General features: G+C 35.3%; 1 protein-coding gene across 5 annotated transcripts in view; it reads right to left on the reverse strand.

Annotated features, from left to right (window-relative positions):
- The window catches only part of LCORL (ligand dependent nuclear receptor corepressor like), an 85,933-nt gene that overhangs the window by 22,864 nt on the left and 43,015 nt on the right, over positions 1-20,054 (reverse strand). For 2 of the 5 annotated variants that reach the window (XM_075148831.1, XM_075148833.1), the window contains exons 5-6: positions 15,421-15,675; positions 5,661-5,751 (exon numbers count right to left, since the gene is read on the reverse strand). In XM_075148831.1, the coding sequence (XP_075004932.1) occupies positions 5,661-5,751; positions 15,421-15,675 (346 nt within the window). Of the gene's footprint in view, positions 1-50; positions 4,248-5,660; positions 5,752-15,420; positions 15,676-16,620; positions 18,617-20,054 lie in introns of those variants that run through there. The other 3 variants (XM_075148830.1, XM_075148834.1, XM_075148832.1) reach the window with 3 other exon arrangements.

Raw genomic sequence — 20,054 nt, forward strand, 5'->3', positions numbered from 1 at the left:
TGCCACTGCTAATAAACTTGTGCCTCGGGAGTAAGTCAAATGAGTCAGTGTACAGGTTTTTGTTTCTTTCTTTTTTTTTACTGAATGAGCAAATCAATCACACATCAGTGTTGTAAATTTATGTGCAAAAGCATTGAAGTGCTTTACTACAAATTACAACGTAGAAACACGTTAACTAAACAATTAAATTCATACAATCAGATTTAGGAATATAACAACACAAAGAAGAAACAGAATTACAGTACATTTACAACACAAGACAAATACATGGAATTAATTAGAAAATATTGTAATAAATAATTCATGAATTATAGTGCAATTGATTTATGCATAAATATAACTAATTGCCTAAAAATCAGTTGTTAACAAAAATCTGTCAAAAATCAAGGCAGCCACAGAGTTTTACTAAATTACTGCGACAATGGAAATACTGCAATTAAAAAACAAATACAAGTATTTGTACTGTAAACAACTAAAAAAATCAGTCTCACTAAAGTTAATATACAATTTAATATAAAATTGTCATTAGCTACCAGAAATGGTTTAAACAGCTTTACTGAGCAGTAGTTCTAAAAACAGAGGCACTGTTTTTTAATATAAAATACTTGAGAAACATTCAAATAAGTAGAAAGCATGTAGGGCTTGCTTTCGCCTTCATTTAAAATTCTGCTGAAACAGGAATTTTCAGAAATTGTCAATTACTAAGTAGTGACTGGTAACTGAATTTATAAAACAGTTCAAAATGTGTAATTTAAATGACATTTAATGGAATACATAGGGGTTGGGGAAGCAGAATCTACACATTTCCCTGCCTTTCCTTAGTTGTGTAATCAAAGGTTAGCCTAATAATTAGAAACAAATAATTCTGTTCCTTTAAACACTTACAGGTTGAGTATCATCTATTAACTATCAAAAAATATTTTAATATACTATTTCTGACCAAAAAATAAATACAAGTACTAAAATGTTGAAAATTAATTATAATATTACATACAAAACTTCTGAGTACTGTTAAGTCAATAGTAAAATGATCCCTGATTTTATGAATCCTGTTAATTTTTTGGTCAGGTCATCTTTTAAATTATATAAAAAGAGTACTGTAACTTGCCTTCAATATAAACTTCTGACTCAAATTTATAACATTGTCTGAGAAGTAGAAAACATCAGTATGGTACAAATATTAGGCAATGCATTGAAGCCCAAGATTTTTGCAAGTAAAACTGTATAAAGACAGATCTTGAAACATTTAAGGTTTTTTCAACTTCATTTTTCAGTGGGGATATATTCACAAATTAATCCTTCTGGCCCTCACAAAATATGGCTTAATTCTTTTAAAATGAAAGATGACCCTGACATCTGCTGTTTTGTGACCTCCTTGTTATCAGGTACAGTTCTGCTTAAAAAAAGGATTCATTCTGTAATATGCAAGTAAACCTTAATCACTGAAGAAGATTCAGTATAGAGCTGAGAGACCAAAGAACTGAGACATTGGTTGTGCAGTTTCAAAGGATTATTCTGTTTTAAAATGGAAGTTGTTATTTTTTAGTAGCATTAACAAATATGGGCTAGATTTTGCCATCAATATTGCAGTATGCTCTCCACTGAATTTAATGGCAAATTTATCTATAAATCAAATTACCTGATGTGGTCCATATGTATCTAATGTCCCATTTCATTTATATAATTAACCTATAGACATGTAAATGTAAGTGGTAGAAAAAATGTATGCATGTGCACCAAATGTATAGAAGTTGGAGAAAAGTCTTTTTCTATGCCAAATTAGATGCATACAGAAATAATTACATTTTGAGAGGAAAAGGGCATTGATGTTCAGTATTGAATGTATGAAGCAAGCCCCCATTCTTCATATGTAGACATATACTTTGTGATATTACACAAAAAAATTAAGTACGATATAAAGTCCAATGTGAATACTTTGAAATTCATGTAAAAACTGCAATATGAAGGTAATTGGTCTCCCTTAAATTCTATGAAAAGTTACGTATTTAAAGTGAACTGCCTAACTTCTAACTACCAAATTTATAAAGAATTTATATTATTGAAAGTTCAAAACAGCTTCACTGTTTAATATTTGTATTTCTATCAAGACCCTGAACTGCAAATTTGGTTATTAGCAAAATGATAATGTAACTCGGTATTCATTTTGATAAACTGAAAATGTTTTTGAAATGTCACAGCAGCAAATACATTACAGTTACAGTGAGGTTTTTCAATAGGAGTGTGACACAATCCTTAAATAAATTTTAAGTAGTCATAACATCAACTAACCAGCACGTTTAAACAAAAAAACCCAAACAAACCCAAACCATTCTCAAGCTCATTCTGTGCACATTATGAACATGCTCTAAGTTGCATTCCAACTTTCTTTTTAAACCTTACAAGTTACCTTATTTGTCAAACTAAAAAGAAAAATTATGTTAAAGTTTAAATTATTTTATGCTCTTAGTATTCCATCTTATTTCATATTTAATAATTCTATAACTACAGTAATTTCTCAGGTTTCATAAGTGTACACTTTGTAAACACCAATTTCTTTCTAAACCAACAACAAAATTTTCTTAAAATGATAAAAAATGCAGTTTATGCCTGCTAAACACACATTTTATTAATGAAATGTTTTTCTTACTTGTATTGGATATTTAAATAACGATGAACTTTTTTTCTTTCACAGAATGTACTATATTCTACTAATACTTCACAAATCCACTTCCTTGTAAGGAACTAGCTTTTAAAAAAAAAATCCCTTGATTCGTATAATCTGAGTTACTTACAATTTATTGCAAGTATTCTGTGAAGTATAAAAGCCTGCTAACCCTTGGTTGTGTATTTCCGTAGTAAGATGAATTATTGAACGGGGAGAGTGGTTCTTCACCAATTAAAAATTATGCTTCACATGACAAATACTTGTTTTCCGAAAACATCTTTATGCTATTGACTACTAAATAAAACCTGAATCTTTTCATCTATTTATACAAGGATTATATTAAATACACACTATCAGAATTAAGTGAGGAACTCTATAATTCTGTCCACAGTGAAAACCCTGAATAAAACTATTTTTCAAAAGGCATGTATGTGGTTTTTGAACTGTGTAATTTCACGTCTTCTGTCAGAGTGAGCATATGTATTTCTCACACAGCGTGTGTATACAGACATACATACACACACACAAAACAATTCGCTAACAATTATTCTACACAGGCTTGCTACTATTTTTGCAGCTGCCAGTCCCTGAATCTGTCATATTAAATAAGCCAGTATCTGGTAATCGGAGCTTCTTCTTCGGTGGAGTCTTCAATGTTCCAGATCTTTCTTTTACTTTATATTCTAAAGTGCTGTGAGGTACCCCATAAATTCCTTGTGCTTTGGAAACACTCATTTTCCCACTCATTACCATTGCAATTGCTTCTTCCATTATTTCATGATCATACTGCCGATAGCGGCCACGTTTTTTTCTTGGTTGCTTATTATCTTTACGATCCAAACTATCTTCTGTATTTTCTGAGGTTCCATCTACTGTCCCATTCTTAGCATTAAGACACAAAGGAGAGAGGTCCCCATGCAGAAAGTAGGAGTCAACACTTGAGTGAGTTACAGGTCCAGAACATTCAATTTTGTTCTGTTTAGGGAGTATATTTTTCAATTTTTGAAGAGCTGATCCTTCTAAGACTGAGGAGGTTTTAGAAACGTGGTACATAACATCCAGAAGACCAGCAGTATCAGACTGTGGTTTGGACACAGAACTTATTCTTAGCTGAGGAATTTTTAATTGTACAGTAGGACTTGAAGTTTCATATTGTAGATTTTCACTTTTTTCTTTAAATTGAGTGACCATTCTCTGTAGAGTTAACTGGTGGAGGTAACTGGAAGCTGTTGGGAATTTTAATTCTGAGGTTTCAAGTAGACTGAGTTTACTTTTTTCTGTGCGCTCTGCTTGAGCTCTTGCCCACAAGGCTACTTTTTGTAGGACTGCACAAGTTTCTTTACTGTCTTTAAATGAATAACTATCATTGAAATCTCGAGTTTTGTTTTTAAAAGGTGCAGGCTTTCCTGCTGGTAAGGCTTCTAAGTGGAGAAGTAAAGTTTTTTGAGGTATGCCATAAAGTATGCCTGCTTTATTTATGTCCAGTGCTCCAGACTGAATGTCTTTCAAAGCTTTTGAGAGCAAACCATCTGCAAACTCAGCACTTCTTTCCACATAGTCCTCTCTGTGTCTGTGTAGTCTCCTGGATGGATGGAATGAAACGATGGTAAACTGATGTATGAGAGACTCTCACACAGCTATGGAAGGGAAGGGTCCACTCCTTTATTATACTCCTTGCTTCGGTAACATCACTGCTTCTGATACTTTTAAGCCTTTGAGATGTGGTAGTTAAATGATTATCCTAGCAAAATGTTACAGTTCTGGTAGGACAGTGCGTCAAAAATCATACGGTGGCTTCTACAGCAGCCCTTCCAAGAACTTTATATCCTAGCTCAGTATTTGATAATATTCTCATGTGCTTGCTATATTCCCTTGTTCACATGCTTGCAGAGCAACACTGTTATAATTTTAATTATACAATTAATGTTCCGTTAAATACCCAAATCCTGAAGGAGTTTTTGTTAGTAGAAACGTGACGTTACCGCTAAACAAGTAATAAAAGAGTCAACCCCCTCATAGAAAATTTGCAGCAATAAGTACATAACTACACACAAACATCCCAGACTTACACAAAACTAGGCTTTCTACAACAATAAGATAAAGTGCTGTAGTTAACAATCAAGTCCATTTTGGCAAAATAAAACACAGTTTTAAAAACTTCTAGCCACTATTTACAGCTCTCTAATTACAAAGTCATATTAATTTTAAAACTTCTTCATATCAGCAAATTAATAAAATGCAATTTTACATCATTCAACAAATACTGCTATTGTAGTCCTATTTGTAGTAAGTTATTTGGTAAGACGTACAGGTGACAAAAAGGGTCCTGCTATGGCTAGTGGATGGGAGGATGCCAAGATCATAACACAATCCAACAAAACAATGCGTTTCACTAGTTTTGTGGTAGCTTTCAGCAGATGCAGTAAGCAGTTTTTCTTGCTGAATAAAGAAATTTAACCGTTTGCCACCACACACCATAGTCAGAACCATGATGTAAGTATAAGTATGATGATTAAGAGCTCTCTCTGTCGCGCGCTTGCTCTGTCTTATTAAGGAATATTATAGATAATAGTCATTTAACTTGTTCATGTTAGTTGAAGAATATTTTAAGTCTAAATATTAACATGGTCATTTTTGTCCAAAACTGAAGTTTCCTAAATAATCTCTGAAAGAACATATTTGCATTTTCTTCTACTATCCTATTAATGTGTTACGTAATCAATTTTCAGTTCATTTTTAGTAACATGAACTAAAGTTTGGTGATTGTTCTGATAACTTTTCTTTAAACAGAAAAAAAGGAAAAAGACAAATGAAACATATGATATATACATAGACACACACTTATGAGTGACAAAAATTCTTTTGAAAGCAAAATAGGAACCACATGTGTGTGTCAGTATATACAAATATGTTATGAACATAAAACCTGACTTCAGAGAAGAGAAACCTGGATTGTCTTTTACATAAGCTGAAGAGAGTCCTAAACGTTGCTTACCCAGACACTGAGTTTTCAGAACACAATGGATCATATTTTGGTTCTTCCAACCTTGCGCTTTTCTTTGTAGAGAGATCTAGCACTCCATCCCCTGCAAAGAACGAGTAGCAATGATAGCAGTTGTTTAAGAATGATCTCAGAAATTTTATTAGCAAATGTTTGTACCTATGGCACAATTTTTAAGCAGTTACTTTATTTTGTAAAATTTCTGACATCTTATTCCTTTAACAATATCAGCTGTCAGCAAATAGTTTTATATATTTGATTCGTAACAAAACTTTTTAAAATTAAGAAAAAATAAAAAATAAACCCATTCAGAAATAACAGAATTTAAAAGAAGAATCTGTCTTAAAAACAGAAACATGTGACCGCTGTCCTAAAAATCACGTACGTGTATATATTGCACGGTTTACTTTCAAGGCAACCAAAGCAATGCACTTGATACAATAATTATTATTCATATATTCATATTTACATATCGTAAACAAACAAGCCTGATACTGAAGTTAAAATTGACATAACTAAATCATAGGCTTACAGGATAATTCAGGCTACTAGGGATCTCAGGAAGTCTCTAGACCAACCTCCTGCTCAGAGCAGGGTCAGCTATGAGACCAGACCAGGTTACTGGATGAGAAAGTAGTACTGCAGTAACTGGGAAGACAGCTCAAGCCCAATAGAGAGTTTTAAGCATATGAGACCCATTAAAGGTTCTAACAGTTTGTTTATACATATTCCCCTTGCTGCCCCCACATATATGTAATAATGGAACTAGAGAAATGGAAAGACCTAAACTGGGGTGGGAGTCTGCTCTTTTAAGTCACTGGCAAATGTTAAATTCAAGATTTATAGTTGGCTGTTGAAGTCTATGAAGTATTGAAATAGAAAACCATGTTTTTTTAAAATCAGTATTTAAGAACATTGAAAATTAAAGAAACTAATTAGCACCTGAAACACTCCTTCTAGTTTAAGTTTTTGGTTTTAAAAAAAAATCACATTTAAGTTATAGATAAATCCCCTAAATATGTTTAATTTCATACCTTTCTTCCTTGGCTCTCTGTTTCAAACTTGGGCTGTTTTGTGTGCCTGAGCTCTGCAAATCCAATTTTGAGTTTCAACATGTAGCTCAACATTCAACTCTACAAGCAACCTTATGCTAGCCCTTTTTACATTAGTATCATCTTCATGTTACTGTGTATTATTTCTAAAACATCATTCAACTGTATATATTTTCCCACAGCCTCAGATGCAGACATGAAGCATTGGCTGAATAGTCCAAATGCCACCACCCAAATAAGAAGTCAGAAAAATTGTTCGGGTAACTCTCCTTTATACCAATACTGCAAAGAAATAGAGTTTTGCGTAATAATCAAATCCAGCTATCTGTTTTGGACTGTTTTTAACAATTTTTGACTGTTTTTGCCCAACTATTTTGTATTATTTGAAGAAGGATAAAGAGAGAAAAAGTAGCATCGTAAGTCAGCATAAGGGGAAAAAATATTTATAAATATGCCACTTGTCTAAGATGCTCTTTTTCTCCTGAAGACGTGCCTTTCAAAGTCTTCCTTAACCCTAAGAAAGTTAAAGGAAGGACTAGTTAATCAACCTTTCTAATGCAGTGATATTCCAGAAGGAAAAGCCAATTAAAAACACTACAGAACTATTCTACAGGGACTATTTGGCCTATCTAGCTGCCAAGTATCCCAAATACCTAAGCTTGCAACATCCCCGAGTCCTGCGCCACAGACAGATTTCATCTGTTGTGTTCTGTCAGTATACAAAGTACATTTCCCTTTCTTAAGTGTTTGTGTGTTCCCTTCCACAACAGTTTCTCCATCTTCAGTTGATATTCATAGGCACTATGATAAAAAAAGTTTAGAAGAGATCACTGGATAAAGTCACTGGAGAAAAAAACTACTTCAAAAGTTCACAACTCATCAACTTATGAAGAGCTAATCATCTCTCTCTATTCAATCTACAAAAAAATTGAAGCTAACTAGATTTTTAGGGAAAAAAAACTCCAACAAACAAAACGCAAAGACTCTCGTGAGATTCCATAACGAAATCTAACCAAAATAATTTTCATTTCCAATCTGTCAGAATTGGCTTTAACAACACAAGGCCACCAATAAGTTGAAAAATGACTAAAAAGAACACAGTACTGAAAATGCAAGTTCCTGAAACAAAAATATTAGACACATTTTGGGCCTCTGAAGAGTAAGCAGAACTGAAGAGTAGTTTCAGGTTCAAGACAGTTGGTTCCTCCAACACAGCAAATGTATTCATTAAGTATATGACACCTCCCTGAACACAATGCTTTAAGGGAAGATGATCCTCAGTAAAGAGTGAAAAAGAACCATGCAAGAAATTTGATATACATACAAAATATCAGATAAAGTCACCATACACCAGGCTTTTATTCGGTGATTTCACTCAAATTAAAACAAAAATAACAAAAACACAACAAACCAAACAACACAAAACCCCCAAAATTGATGCAGAAATGGCTGGTAAGTCCAAAAGATTCATTAAAAATACACAGTAGCTCCTGGGCTTGGTAGATCTTCCTGCTTTGCAGCAGTATCAATTATTATTATAATAAAAGAGCACCTACAATTGGTAGGAAAGTGACAGCATTTACTATAAAGCTTTAAGACATAATGAAATGCTACCTAATGAAATGAATGTATGTACATATACACAGTAGAGACATTCACTTTGGTTCATTAGGTACGAGACCAAAAAGTTTGCAAAGAGGCATCCTACAGGTAGACAATGAACCTTAAAAATCTGTTACTTGGAAGGTAGGAATAGTTTTTTTTAAACCAAGCCAGAACTTTCTATTATTTCTATCAAATCACTTAAAACAGGTATTTAGGCAAGAATTCTGGACAGGAACTGAATGACATCAGGAACAGAAAAACTACTCTGTAAGGTGGTTTTAATAAAAGACATGGAATTACTTCCACTCTAGCTGAAGCCACAACTACTATGATGACAGTCTTCATAAACAATACTATGTAACACTGGATAATATAGAAAAAAATTATTAGAAGTTTTTCAAGTCTGCTGCTCATGGTCTTCTAAGGAAGTTATTTCTGTGCAAATTAAATGATTTAGATCTTCAAAGAAATGGCTCAACCTCTGGCCTTTGCTTCCCAGCACCTGATCATCAGGTGCAGTAATACCAAGATATAACTAAGTATGATCAAAGGTCAGCTTCAAAATAATCAGGACCACAATCCGTTGAAACTCCTCCAGACCAGTGATGTTAACAAAAACAGGGGGGGAAGAGCAAGTAACAGAAACTGTATGGGTCATCCTTGAGTTCCTACAATTGGTATTTCTGTACTAATTCTAGCAAACTTCTCTGTTTTTTTCTGGGTTTCAGGAAACCTCTCACTAGCTATTATGAACTGCCTTACTTAGCTCAGACAACCTACTCTACCCAGCTCTCAGTCTCCAGGCGTGGGAAAAGCTCCACTCCTAGAATGGGAATGCACATCAGCCTGGCCACTACCTGCAGCTCATTCCTCTCCTTTTCTCCCTGAAAACTACTATCACTGGATTAGAGATCTGAGCGGTACATCCCTGCCTACTCTAGCTTTAGTTGCTGGCCTCGGTTATGTTAGCTGGGAAATTATCCAAGGCCTTTTTTAAACCCAGTGACACTGTACATTCTCCATGACCTCCTGTCACAGCAGTTCCTGATGTTCAAACTGCTGTGCAAAAGCTGCCCCTTATCTGTTTTTCCCTTTTAAGAAGTTTCTGTGAGCCCTGCCTAGTTTTAATATTGTGAGATTTAGTAAATAACGACTCTCCCTTTACCTTACCCATCATACTGTGATAAAGCTTGATAAGGTTTTTCATAACAACAAAACAACACTGCCTTGTCTTCAACACCTTTTCTGATGATGCCTTGCCTTTTGCTGGCTATTTTCTGTGCTGCTGCACATGGAAACAATGTTTTCAGAGAACTGTCAAGTAAGAACACCAAAGCCTTTTATTCTTAACTACTGCTTTGACTAGCCCCTTTTTGCTGATCTGATGTGCTATTTCGTAAAATTAAAAACTGTCAGATAAAAAGTATATAGCTATATATTGGGTGTCCATACCAAGGTCTTGGCAGCATCTGTGAGGAGAGGCCAGGGGCTTGCCCTGTGCTGGACACAGATGGTTCCAACAGACCCACTGCAGGGCACAGCTGAGCCCAGCAGCCACTTGTGGGGAGCCTCTGGGAAAACATATTTAAGAATGGGCAAAAGGTGCTGGATGGAGAGAGAAAAAGGGAACAAAAACAATGAGAAAACAGTAAAGAGAAGCCCAATGGCAGAGGAAAATGGCAGAGAGAAACCATTAGGTAGAGACTGTAGATACCCCACACCCATTCCCCTTGCACCACAGGGGTGGTGGTGGTGGTCACAAGGGAATCTGGAGTGAAGCTGAGCCTAGGAAAGGGCAGAGGAAAGGTGTTGTCGTAATGTGTCTTTTTGTTTCCCACTACCTGAATTAATAATTAAACATTTATTTTTAATAGGCAATAATTTAAGTTAATTTTCCTGTAGCAGAGTCTGTTTTGCCCATGATGGCAAGCAGTAAGCAATGACCATGTCCTTATCTCAACTCATGAGTTCTCTTTCCTGTTCTTCCCATTTTCTCCCTGTGCCATTGAGGGGGAAGCAAGCAAGTGAGCGTCTGACAAGGAGCATGGCTGTTAGCCAGCATGGCAGACAAGGAAGAAATAAACACTACTCCCCTCAAAAATGTACATTTTTAGGGTGACCTTTTCATGCAGAAGTATTAAACAAACGGTTTCTTGAATATATTTATGGCTCATACAATTTATCTTTGGGAACATAGCATTTGTACCTTCAAAAAGCATAGTATTTTCCCCAATACATATGGTAAGAATACTGTATTAGGAAAATAAAAGGTTATTTTCAGCAAGTGTTTGGAATTCTTTCAATAGCCCTGAACATAGCAATCAAGAGGCCACACATGCTGTGATCCCAGTTGCATACTAACTTCAGTGTGGATTTTCAAGAGACATGAAACCACTTACTTTTCAAAAATTAAGACTTGTTTTCAAATTCTGGCCCATTATTCAGAAATCTTTATTTTGCTACAGATTTGGTGAAATCACATGCATATTGTTAAACTGGATAATAAAATGCTATTTTACATCATTTAAACAGAATTTTTGACTTGGATTATCCTTATTTTTCCTACTTCTTCAATAATAGCCAACAACAGTGACAAAGCTACAGGATAGCTGTAAAAAGTTCATGCAACAAAATGTCACACATTGCTAGTACCTTCTGATGTCTTCCAATTTATGAGGGATCAATGAAACAAGGAAATCTATGCAAATTCTCTTGCATTTTTCTGCTATGTTTACACACTATCATTGTTCCTAGAAGATAACAGCAACAAGAATAAGCTTGTATAGCTAAACTAACAGATTATTTATTTGTCTAGCTTATACTTCTGCCTCTTGTAAGTCACTTCGCTTAGCAGCTTGAGAGTGATCAACTCTCCCACATCTATCAAGGGAAAGAAACCTCTGCATCAAAGTTAGCTGCTGCTGGGAACACTCCCCAAAGAGCTCAGCATCATGACAGCGCAAGAAAATAATAAGTTGCTGCAGGATATTCCAAGACTGTTCCTCACTCAATGTTCTGCAAGGATGCTGCTTTTTCATTGGCTTAGTTTGGAGGACAAGTAATATTGCAAAAATACACAATACCACCCTATTTTTGTTAGATGCAGTGCACACAAAACAAATTTTCATTCACTATACAGAGTATTCTTTTCAAGGCCTGGACAGTCTTAGAGTTACAGGGATTAGGAAAAAAACCCAAGATACAGGTATTTCTGGAGACAGTTGCTTCTAACTGACTGACAGCGAAGTAACTACCTGATTAGTTACCAGCAAGGTGCATAGGAATTAAAGCACCCTGCTAAGTTACCACACTTTCACATGTAGAAGAAAACAGAGTGTAATTTCGGACTCTGCTATCAGTCTGGTGCCAGCTGGACATACCTGGATGCCAGTGCTTAAATACTCAGTACTGAATGAATTCAGTACCAGAGTGCAATGGGTTGACCTTGGCCAGTAGCTAGACCCCCACCCAGCCCCTCTCTCACTCCCCCTCCTCAACAGGGAGGCAGGGAGAAAAAAGATGAAAAAGGTCTTCAAGATAAATACAGGGAGTTCACTCACCAGTTACCATCACAGGCAAAACAGACTTGGGGAAAATTGATTTATTGCAAATTAAAATAGGTTTGGATAATGAGAAAAAGACAAAAATTAAAGCACCTCCCCACCCCACCTTTTCCCAGGCTCAACTTCACTCCCAACTCCTCTACCTCTCTCCCCCATCCCCAGGTGGCACAGGAGAGATTGGGAATGGGGGTTACAGTCAGTACAATTCCTCTCTACGGCTCCTTCCTCCTCACACTTTTCCCCTGCTCCATTTTGTGTTTTCCACAGGCTGCAGTTCCTTTAGGAAATATCCAGCTGCTCCAGTGTGAGGTCTTCTACAGGCTGCAGTGTGAATATCTGCTCCAGAGTGGTCTCTTCCATGATGCCTGGAGCACCTCCTCCCCCTCCTTCTCTGACGTTCACCCTGCTGTTTCTCACTCCTCTGCCTGTTCAGCATTTTTGCTCCTTCTTAAATATGTTTTCACAGAGGCACTGCAAACTTCACTGACGTGCTCCACCTTAGCCTGTTGTGGGTCTGTTGCAGAGCTGGCTATGCCTAGCACAGGGCAGTCCCTGACCTCTTCTCATAGAAGCCACCCCTACAGCCCTCCCCAACTACCAAAACCTTGCTATGTAAACCCAATACACAGGGGTATCAGGTCTGGAAGTGTCAGACCTGAATATTTTGGGAGTACTTCAGAGATGGCCCGCAGATACTGGAAGAAAGTAAGAAGCTTTCTTAAATGAAGATACAATCATCCAGACATCTTCAGTGCAGAATCTTTTTTCAGTACTGAGTTAACACTTAGCTTGGATCTGCTCAGGGCAAAAAAATGCATCTAGTGATCTGGAAAAGAAAGCTTACTCCTTTGTCTCAACTTAAGTCCTAGAATCACTACCATAGTAAAGGAACAAGACTGACTATTTTATTATTTAGATCATTCGTTTTAATGATGACTGCTGTAAATACAAAGCACCTATCTAAACAGAAGATGAACGTGAAGTATTTATATTTAGGTCATTATCTGCTTCACAGGATTTGAATTAAAAAGATTTCAACTTGAGGATCCATCAGAGCAATGTACAAATTTGAACTTCCTACTCTGTTACTGCCACTTCAATTTGGAAATTGTAACAGGAATTACAAATAGCAAATAATAGAAAGAGTTGCACGACAATTAAAAGACACTACTAAGAAGGGAAGCATGGTATAGCTTTTACGAGTCTCCAGACTGAGGAAGTATACCGTGTTAGACACAGAATAATATATTTTTAAAAGTGATCCAATTAAAAAAATTTCACAATTCCCTACTGTAAGCATGTAACACTTCAATATATCCAAACTTCCTTCAGGAAAAGGACAGAAGTGAGGAGTAGGTAGAGTAATAATACATAGTCCCTGACAATAGCTAATTGAAAGAACTTTCAATGAATCATTGCACCTAGAACACAATGCAAATAAAAAGAGCAGGCTCACTTTTTCCATCTTGATCTTATTTGCTTGTGTTGTTATCACTACAGTGGAAAGTTAAGATAGCTCAAAATTGGTATGTTCATGGGAAATGGGAAGCGCAATACAACTTCCTTGGTAGATAAGATAAGGTGGCTTGAAATCTTTCTCCAGCCACAGTCTTGTTTCAGTACTTCCTCTAATTTCAGTAGCTCTAAACTTCACAGCAAGACTAGTATCTTTAACATCTGCAAAGCACTCCAGCAAACATGGCAGTGTAAGTTCTGAGAATCTATAATATCTTACACACTATACAAGTTTTACATAGTAAATTATGTATGCTGAGCAACTATTTTAGCCTTGCTGTTTACCCTCATAAGAACAATTCAAACGATATAAAAAAGACTGAAGTATCTCAATCTCTCTATACTTTAAGATTTTTTTGCACAAAAGATCAATGGATTTTCAAATAGCTGAGGGTGGCAGCAGAACTTTCTTCCCATCCCTGTCCCATTCACCCTCTGCCTTCCTTTTTGTTCCTCTAAGATTTATTTGGGTTCAGTGAGGACCAGAACCTGTCTTTGGGGACTCTGCTCCCTCACGGATATTTTAAACTACTTATTCTTTATAACCAGCTGTTGAAGTAAGCAACAGGCTATAGTGCTGATATCAGGAAAGTACTTTTTATTACCCTCGCAAAAGCAACCTGCTTCAACCTGGCCAATTATAAATCTGTAAAAATCCGTAATTCTTCCAAAGCAGAGGTATATCAAAGCACAACAGGTATTTTCTCAGGATTTAATCTGCACAAGCTATTCGCTAAACCCAGGCATGAACTGGTTTCTGCTGACCACACAGAATAAAAGCAGAAATTCCACTATTTCTTAATGTTTCTGCTGCCAAAGAGAAGGGACGCTTAAAATTTAATCTAGAATAGGTATGTTTAGCAAGGTAAATCCATGTCAGAATTCCCTCGCCTCCAAGGATGTGTCATCTAATTAAAGACTGCATCGTTAAGTACACACATGCGAAATCCGCTTTTATTCTGACCGATGTACATCTTTAAAAAAAACTTAATTCTGCAGTTCTACATTCTTTTTAACTTTTTTAGTATTGTATGTGACATACAGGTAAACTTTTCCCTTTGGTCTGGAGTATTATTGGATTAACATGGACCCTCGTATCTGTAAAAGACAAAAGCTGCTTTTGCCACTGCTTTCAGTTGCACGTGACAGTCACAACCCTTCCTGAAAATTGCTGCTAATCCAAATCAAGTTCAAAGTCCAAAACATTCTTGTGATTATATTGTTATCAGTTTTGGACAGCAATATTCCTCGAGGCAAAGAAATTATTTCCTTTTTGTAAATGATAGTGAGACAGACTTTATTTTTCTTTTTCTAGCTTTACTCTCAATTAAGAAAGTTGCACTGAAGTATAACTATTAAGACATGAAAAGTATGGAAATTTCCTCCCAAATTAATCTTCTCTTTCCATCATTTAACTAGTCTGCATTTAAAGAATCAAAGTGTCCAAGGGCTGACAAAGACAGAATGACCTTTGCTCTCTGAAATTCCAGTATCTTTCTCTCTTTTCTCAGAAGGCTTTCTCAGAAGCCATTTCTTCAACAAAATCTTGAATGACTATTACCTGTGTCAGCCACAGGTGAGCTGGCTTAGATTCAGTATTATAAAGCTGAGAAATTCTGATGCCACTTATTTAACGCAGGCACTCAGAAATGAGAATATTTATCTGCTAACACACAATATGAAAAATGTTTTTAGAAAGAATGTGGGTTTTGGTGGGTTTTTTGTTTGTTTTTGTGGGGTTTTTTTTGTTGGTGTTTTTTTTTTTCTTAGTTCTCTTATTTTTCCTGGTGTTTAAAGGAAAATGTATGAGTTTTCTTTAAGTGATAAGTTGATGCAATGCCAATTTTCCTTCAACCTTATTTTAATCACAGAAGGTAATTTTTTTTTTCCTATATACTAATTACTACTTTGGAAAGACAAAACATATAGATATTTGACACGTTTATTTTTTTAAGGGAATCAGACATAATAAGGTAATAAATGACAGCAAAACACAGATAAGCAGATGTAGAAATTTACCTTGCTGAGTATTCTGTTCTTGAATTCGATTCACAGTGAGGTCTAGAGGGCTTTCCTGTTCTTCCTGAAGGGAGTTTTCCGTTTGGTTCATTTGGATACTTTTACATATCAGACTTGGTTCAAATGATGAACCGTTTCTGTTCTCTTGAATTTTGCTACTTTTTGAAATGTACTCAATCGCAAACTGACGGATCATTTTTTTCATTAATTCCTGAGCAACTAGGGGAATGTTAGGATCACAGTTCTGAGGAAGATCTAGGAACAAAAAACAACAACAAGACAGACAACAGATGTATTAAAAAAACCAAAATTAATTAATTTTCTTTAAATAAATACTTTCTATAAGCACAATAAATGTGTGTGACATGTAAGGAACACATCAATTCAGATGTCCAGTAAGTTTTTCTTATAAGCATTCCTAACTGGAGGTCACTTGGAAGAACATGTTTCGCACACATAGTAATTTTTACTTTATTCCTCTGTCATAGCATGTAAGTCAAACTATGTGGGTAAATAAATAATGCAAGTATGGGAGTCAGAATCTGTATTTATTGTTGGTAAATAAGCTGGATTTTCATTTGCAGACTGTTCATTTTCAGTTTTGAAAATAAAGAATTTTGAATAAAAACAGTGGAAGTTAAATAAAGTTATGAATAAATACATAAAGAAGTTATTTTCAAAGAACAACTATAACAAAAATAATTAATTTTAAAGTGCAGTTCTATAGATTAGTCCTTTTCATAACATAGAACAGTTGGACTTTAGAGGAGCTGATCTTAAAAAAAGAAAAAAAAATTGTTTCACCTACATATTAGATTATAATCCCCATTGTAGATTCAGGATTGCAATGTCAAAACTGATATGATGCTACTTGAAATACAAACTGTAGCAATACAAGCAATTGAATTTTACAATAAAGTTGTAAGTTTTTATTGTAAAATCTTACAGGATTTTCAGGACATTTCCAGGATATTTTCGAAGTGCTACTAATGAAAAAATTTGGGAGAAAAGCTTTATTTCCACTTCTAAACTGTATGTACCCTATTTTTTGTTTGTGTGTGTAACAGTCCCATGGAAAGAAGTACTTAATTTTACAAACAGAAAAACAAAAAAAAAGGATCAAACATGAGATACCTGTGATTTTATTTCAGCTAGAAAAAAGTTAAACCTCTTATTAACAAGCATAGCTGAAACTATATTTGTGAATCACTGAAAAAAGAATCCTAATATAAATAGAAGTACCAGAAGGATCAGCAAAATAAAGATATGTAACTTAGCATAAATAACAATGTAATTAAGAAACTCACTTAAAGCAAGCTGTGTTCTCATCAATGCAATACTGCATTGATGACTGCAATACTTCATTTCATAAGATAAGCACAATTGCCTATACTCAAAGATCTATGTTCTTCCTTAAAGTGGCAGTAGTATTACTCATTTCACTATTCCACTCTTCCTTCTTTCCTTCACCTCTACATACACAGACAAAACAAAAATATCCTTTTCAATGTTTTAACCACTGCCCATCCTTGAGTTCACAGGTAATGAGTGAAACAGATTTCATCAAGAACAGACAGGGATTTAAAGTAAATGCGAATGTGATACAGAAAGAATTAGCTTTCAGGTCAGCCTTGACTGCCTAAAAGAAATGCCAAAGGACATAGTGGCAGTTACTGGGATACTTAATCTGAAACAGAGAAGACAGACAATAAATTGAGTTTTGTTTTCATGGAAGTGGAGAAACTGAAAGGACTGGATGGGGTAGATGTTTGCATGCAAAATATGAATTTCCGAATAGGTAGTTTGGAGGATCACACAGCATATTTGCTCAAGCATTTTATGCCAATGAAGCTTTATCCATCTACTATCAAGAGAGCGACCACTGAAACAGATCAAAGAATGCTGCTCAAGTTAGGATGAATGTGTAGAAGATTATTTTTTTGTTTCAGGTTTATTCAAAACATATTCCATTTTGAGAATTCATTTTCCCCAACAGAGTATTGCAAGGAATTATAAACATGCACATATGCGATCTACTGTCTAAAGCATGAGGGGGCAGCTGACTGTTCAGATGCTTCTTGTCAATACCTTTCGGTTGGCCTTTCAGTAATGCTTTATGAGATAAAGTGAAGCTCTAACATTTTCAAAGACTGAGTATATGCTAGACATCTTGGCTTCAAGAGACCTTATGCAAGGCATGACAAAACAAGTCTGCTTAGGGTTGAAGCTCTATCTTCTGACAATCTTTCAAGCACATCTTTACCAAAATTTCTAAAATCGGTAAGAGTTTCTAGAGGAGAGGTATGAGGTGAAATTCTAAATGATGGAGGATACCTACAAGAAAAAGATCTTTCCCCATCATGTAACACCCAGGCACAGGTATTCTTTGTTTATTGGTATTTCCCAGTTTCTAAATAATGAATCCAATAAATGTTCAATTGGAATTTTATCATCCTAGAGACACACTTACAAGGAAAGAAAAAATTCAACAAAAGATATCGAAGCAGTAAGGCAACAGGTGTAAAAATGCTAATGTATATACAAAAATAACAAAAGAACAAGAAAAGTTAAGAGATGGAATTGAAAAACTCAATTATCTAGGAACAAAAGTAAGTGTCTGCATGACAGGGGAATCTTAGCTCTAGACAGTGAAAAATACTCAGCTTAAAAACAAAACAAACCCAAACACAAGCAAACAAAAATCTGACAGCCAGTAATCAAGAAACTCATACAAAATTAAATATACAAAACATCATCGACACTGAATAGTCCACCAGGTATCTCTTCTGGAACGACCCTGCTTATACAGAGAAATTAGTTTGTTTGCATGCACCTAAGAAAAACTTCTCAGAAGATTTTTGGAGAACAGGTGATCATCAATGAAAATTGTAAAGAGAGTTATTTTACATCCTGGTATGATCTGTGTCTTTAAAAAGCAAAAGATAAGAGAGCACAGGGGACGCCTACCATTAGCTGGAAAACACAACAGCCTGGAATAATTTCTGCTTATTAATCACCACCCCCAGCATCAATTATTATAAAACTGCAAGACAAAGCTCTTTCAGAACTGCCAAGTTTCTATTGCCTTTCTATTCCATTTTAGACTCTTCACACTGGTAATATCCAAGCAGGAATTTCTTTTAGACACTTGCAGGAGAAGCCCACTTTTCCATTAGGAGCAAAGTCATCTCTTGACCTAGTTGGAAAAACAAAGGATTTATTGTTTTGCTCTAATAATATTTTCTCTTGTATTAATTTTATTTTTTTTCCTTATAATTTCCAAATACTCCCCATGGAAGAATAAATGCAGCAAAATTTCTCATATATTCAACTGCTACAGCTACTAGCAATTTACAGATTTTAAGTTAATTTACTCTAAAAAGGTAATACTGGGGCAGGGGGGAAGGTATCTCGGAGCATGTAATCTGGCAGATGTGCTCCAGGGGTGCATCTGAAGTGCTCTTGCTACTAATGCATATTCAATCTACAGGGGTAGCCCACAGTTAGACTAAGCTTAGCTGCCATAAATGCAAATAGCGTTGCTATCACATCTTCAGTATCGACTGTTCTATTAAGTCATTAAATCGTAATTCACGTTGGAAGGACCTTGGTACGTCTCTAGTAAAACTGCCTGCTCAAAGCATTACTGACTGAGATCAAATCAGATTGCTCTGGGTTTTATCCAGGTAGGTCTTGAATACTTCCATGGATGGAGACTGTACAACCTCTCTGAGTAGCCTGTTCCACTGCTTGCCTGTCCTCGTTTTTCTTACACAAAAAAGAACCTCTTGTTTCAATTTGTCTGTAATCTTCCATTGTCCTGCTATGCACCATTGTAAAAAGTTTGACCCTGTGTTCTCAGTAACCTCCTCAGAGGTACTGGAAAGCTGCTCTTGATCCATTCCTATTAATGCTGCTTTGCTTCCTAATGGAGAATGAAGCTGTGGATGCGTAACTTGTATTATGAGGAAGAAGTAGTTTAGACTATTTTGAAGTTAGAAATAATTTCCCACAGCTCTCCAAATGACATATAACAGAAATGAGAGAGATGTTAGATATTCAAAGGGAAGAAGAAAAAGTTATATAGTTTCATATACTATTTTCTTTGGAAAGAAAACAGACTTTTCAAGGATAAAAGCAACTTTTACACAACATTTTATCAAATATAAGACTCCTGAGTGATCAGAATAGGGTACACGCACTTGAAGTATATTATATAAAGTCTAATTACTTACATTCAATGGCTATAAGTCTGTATTATTATACAAGTATGCAATGAAAACATACACGGACCTGTAAATTTAAGTTTAAGTGGTAAAGTTTCACTACACATGGGAAATTTGTAATAAGTCATATAAAATTTTTAAATGCAACTTAATGTATTTTGGGGTAAGAAAAGTATTAGGTCTCTGAGCTTAGTATCACTAGCAAATATTTCTTAATTATTATCAGCAGATGGCACCAGATATACTTTGTATAAAAAGTTTTTATTCTAAGATGTTTTATTAGGAATCATGATTATAGCTACTTACAAAGCTTTAGATCTACATGCCTACATCTGTTTAAACTTCTTTTTTTCACATAGTTGATTTACAACACAAGGCAGCTGTATTTACTCCATGGATCATGTACAT

Source organism: Calonectris borealis, chromosome 4 (genome assembly GCF_964195595.1).
Source record: "Calonectris borealis chromosome 4, bCalBor7.hap1.2, whole genome shotgun sequence".
NCBI lineage: Eukaryota > Metazoa > Chordata > Aves > Procellariiformes > Procellariidae > Calonectris > Calonectris borealis.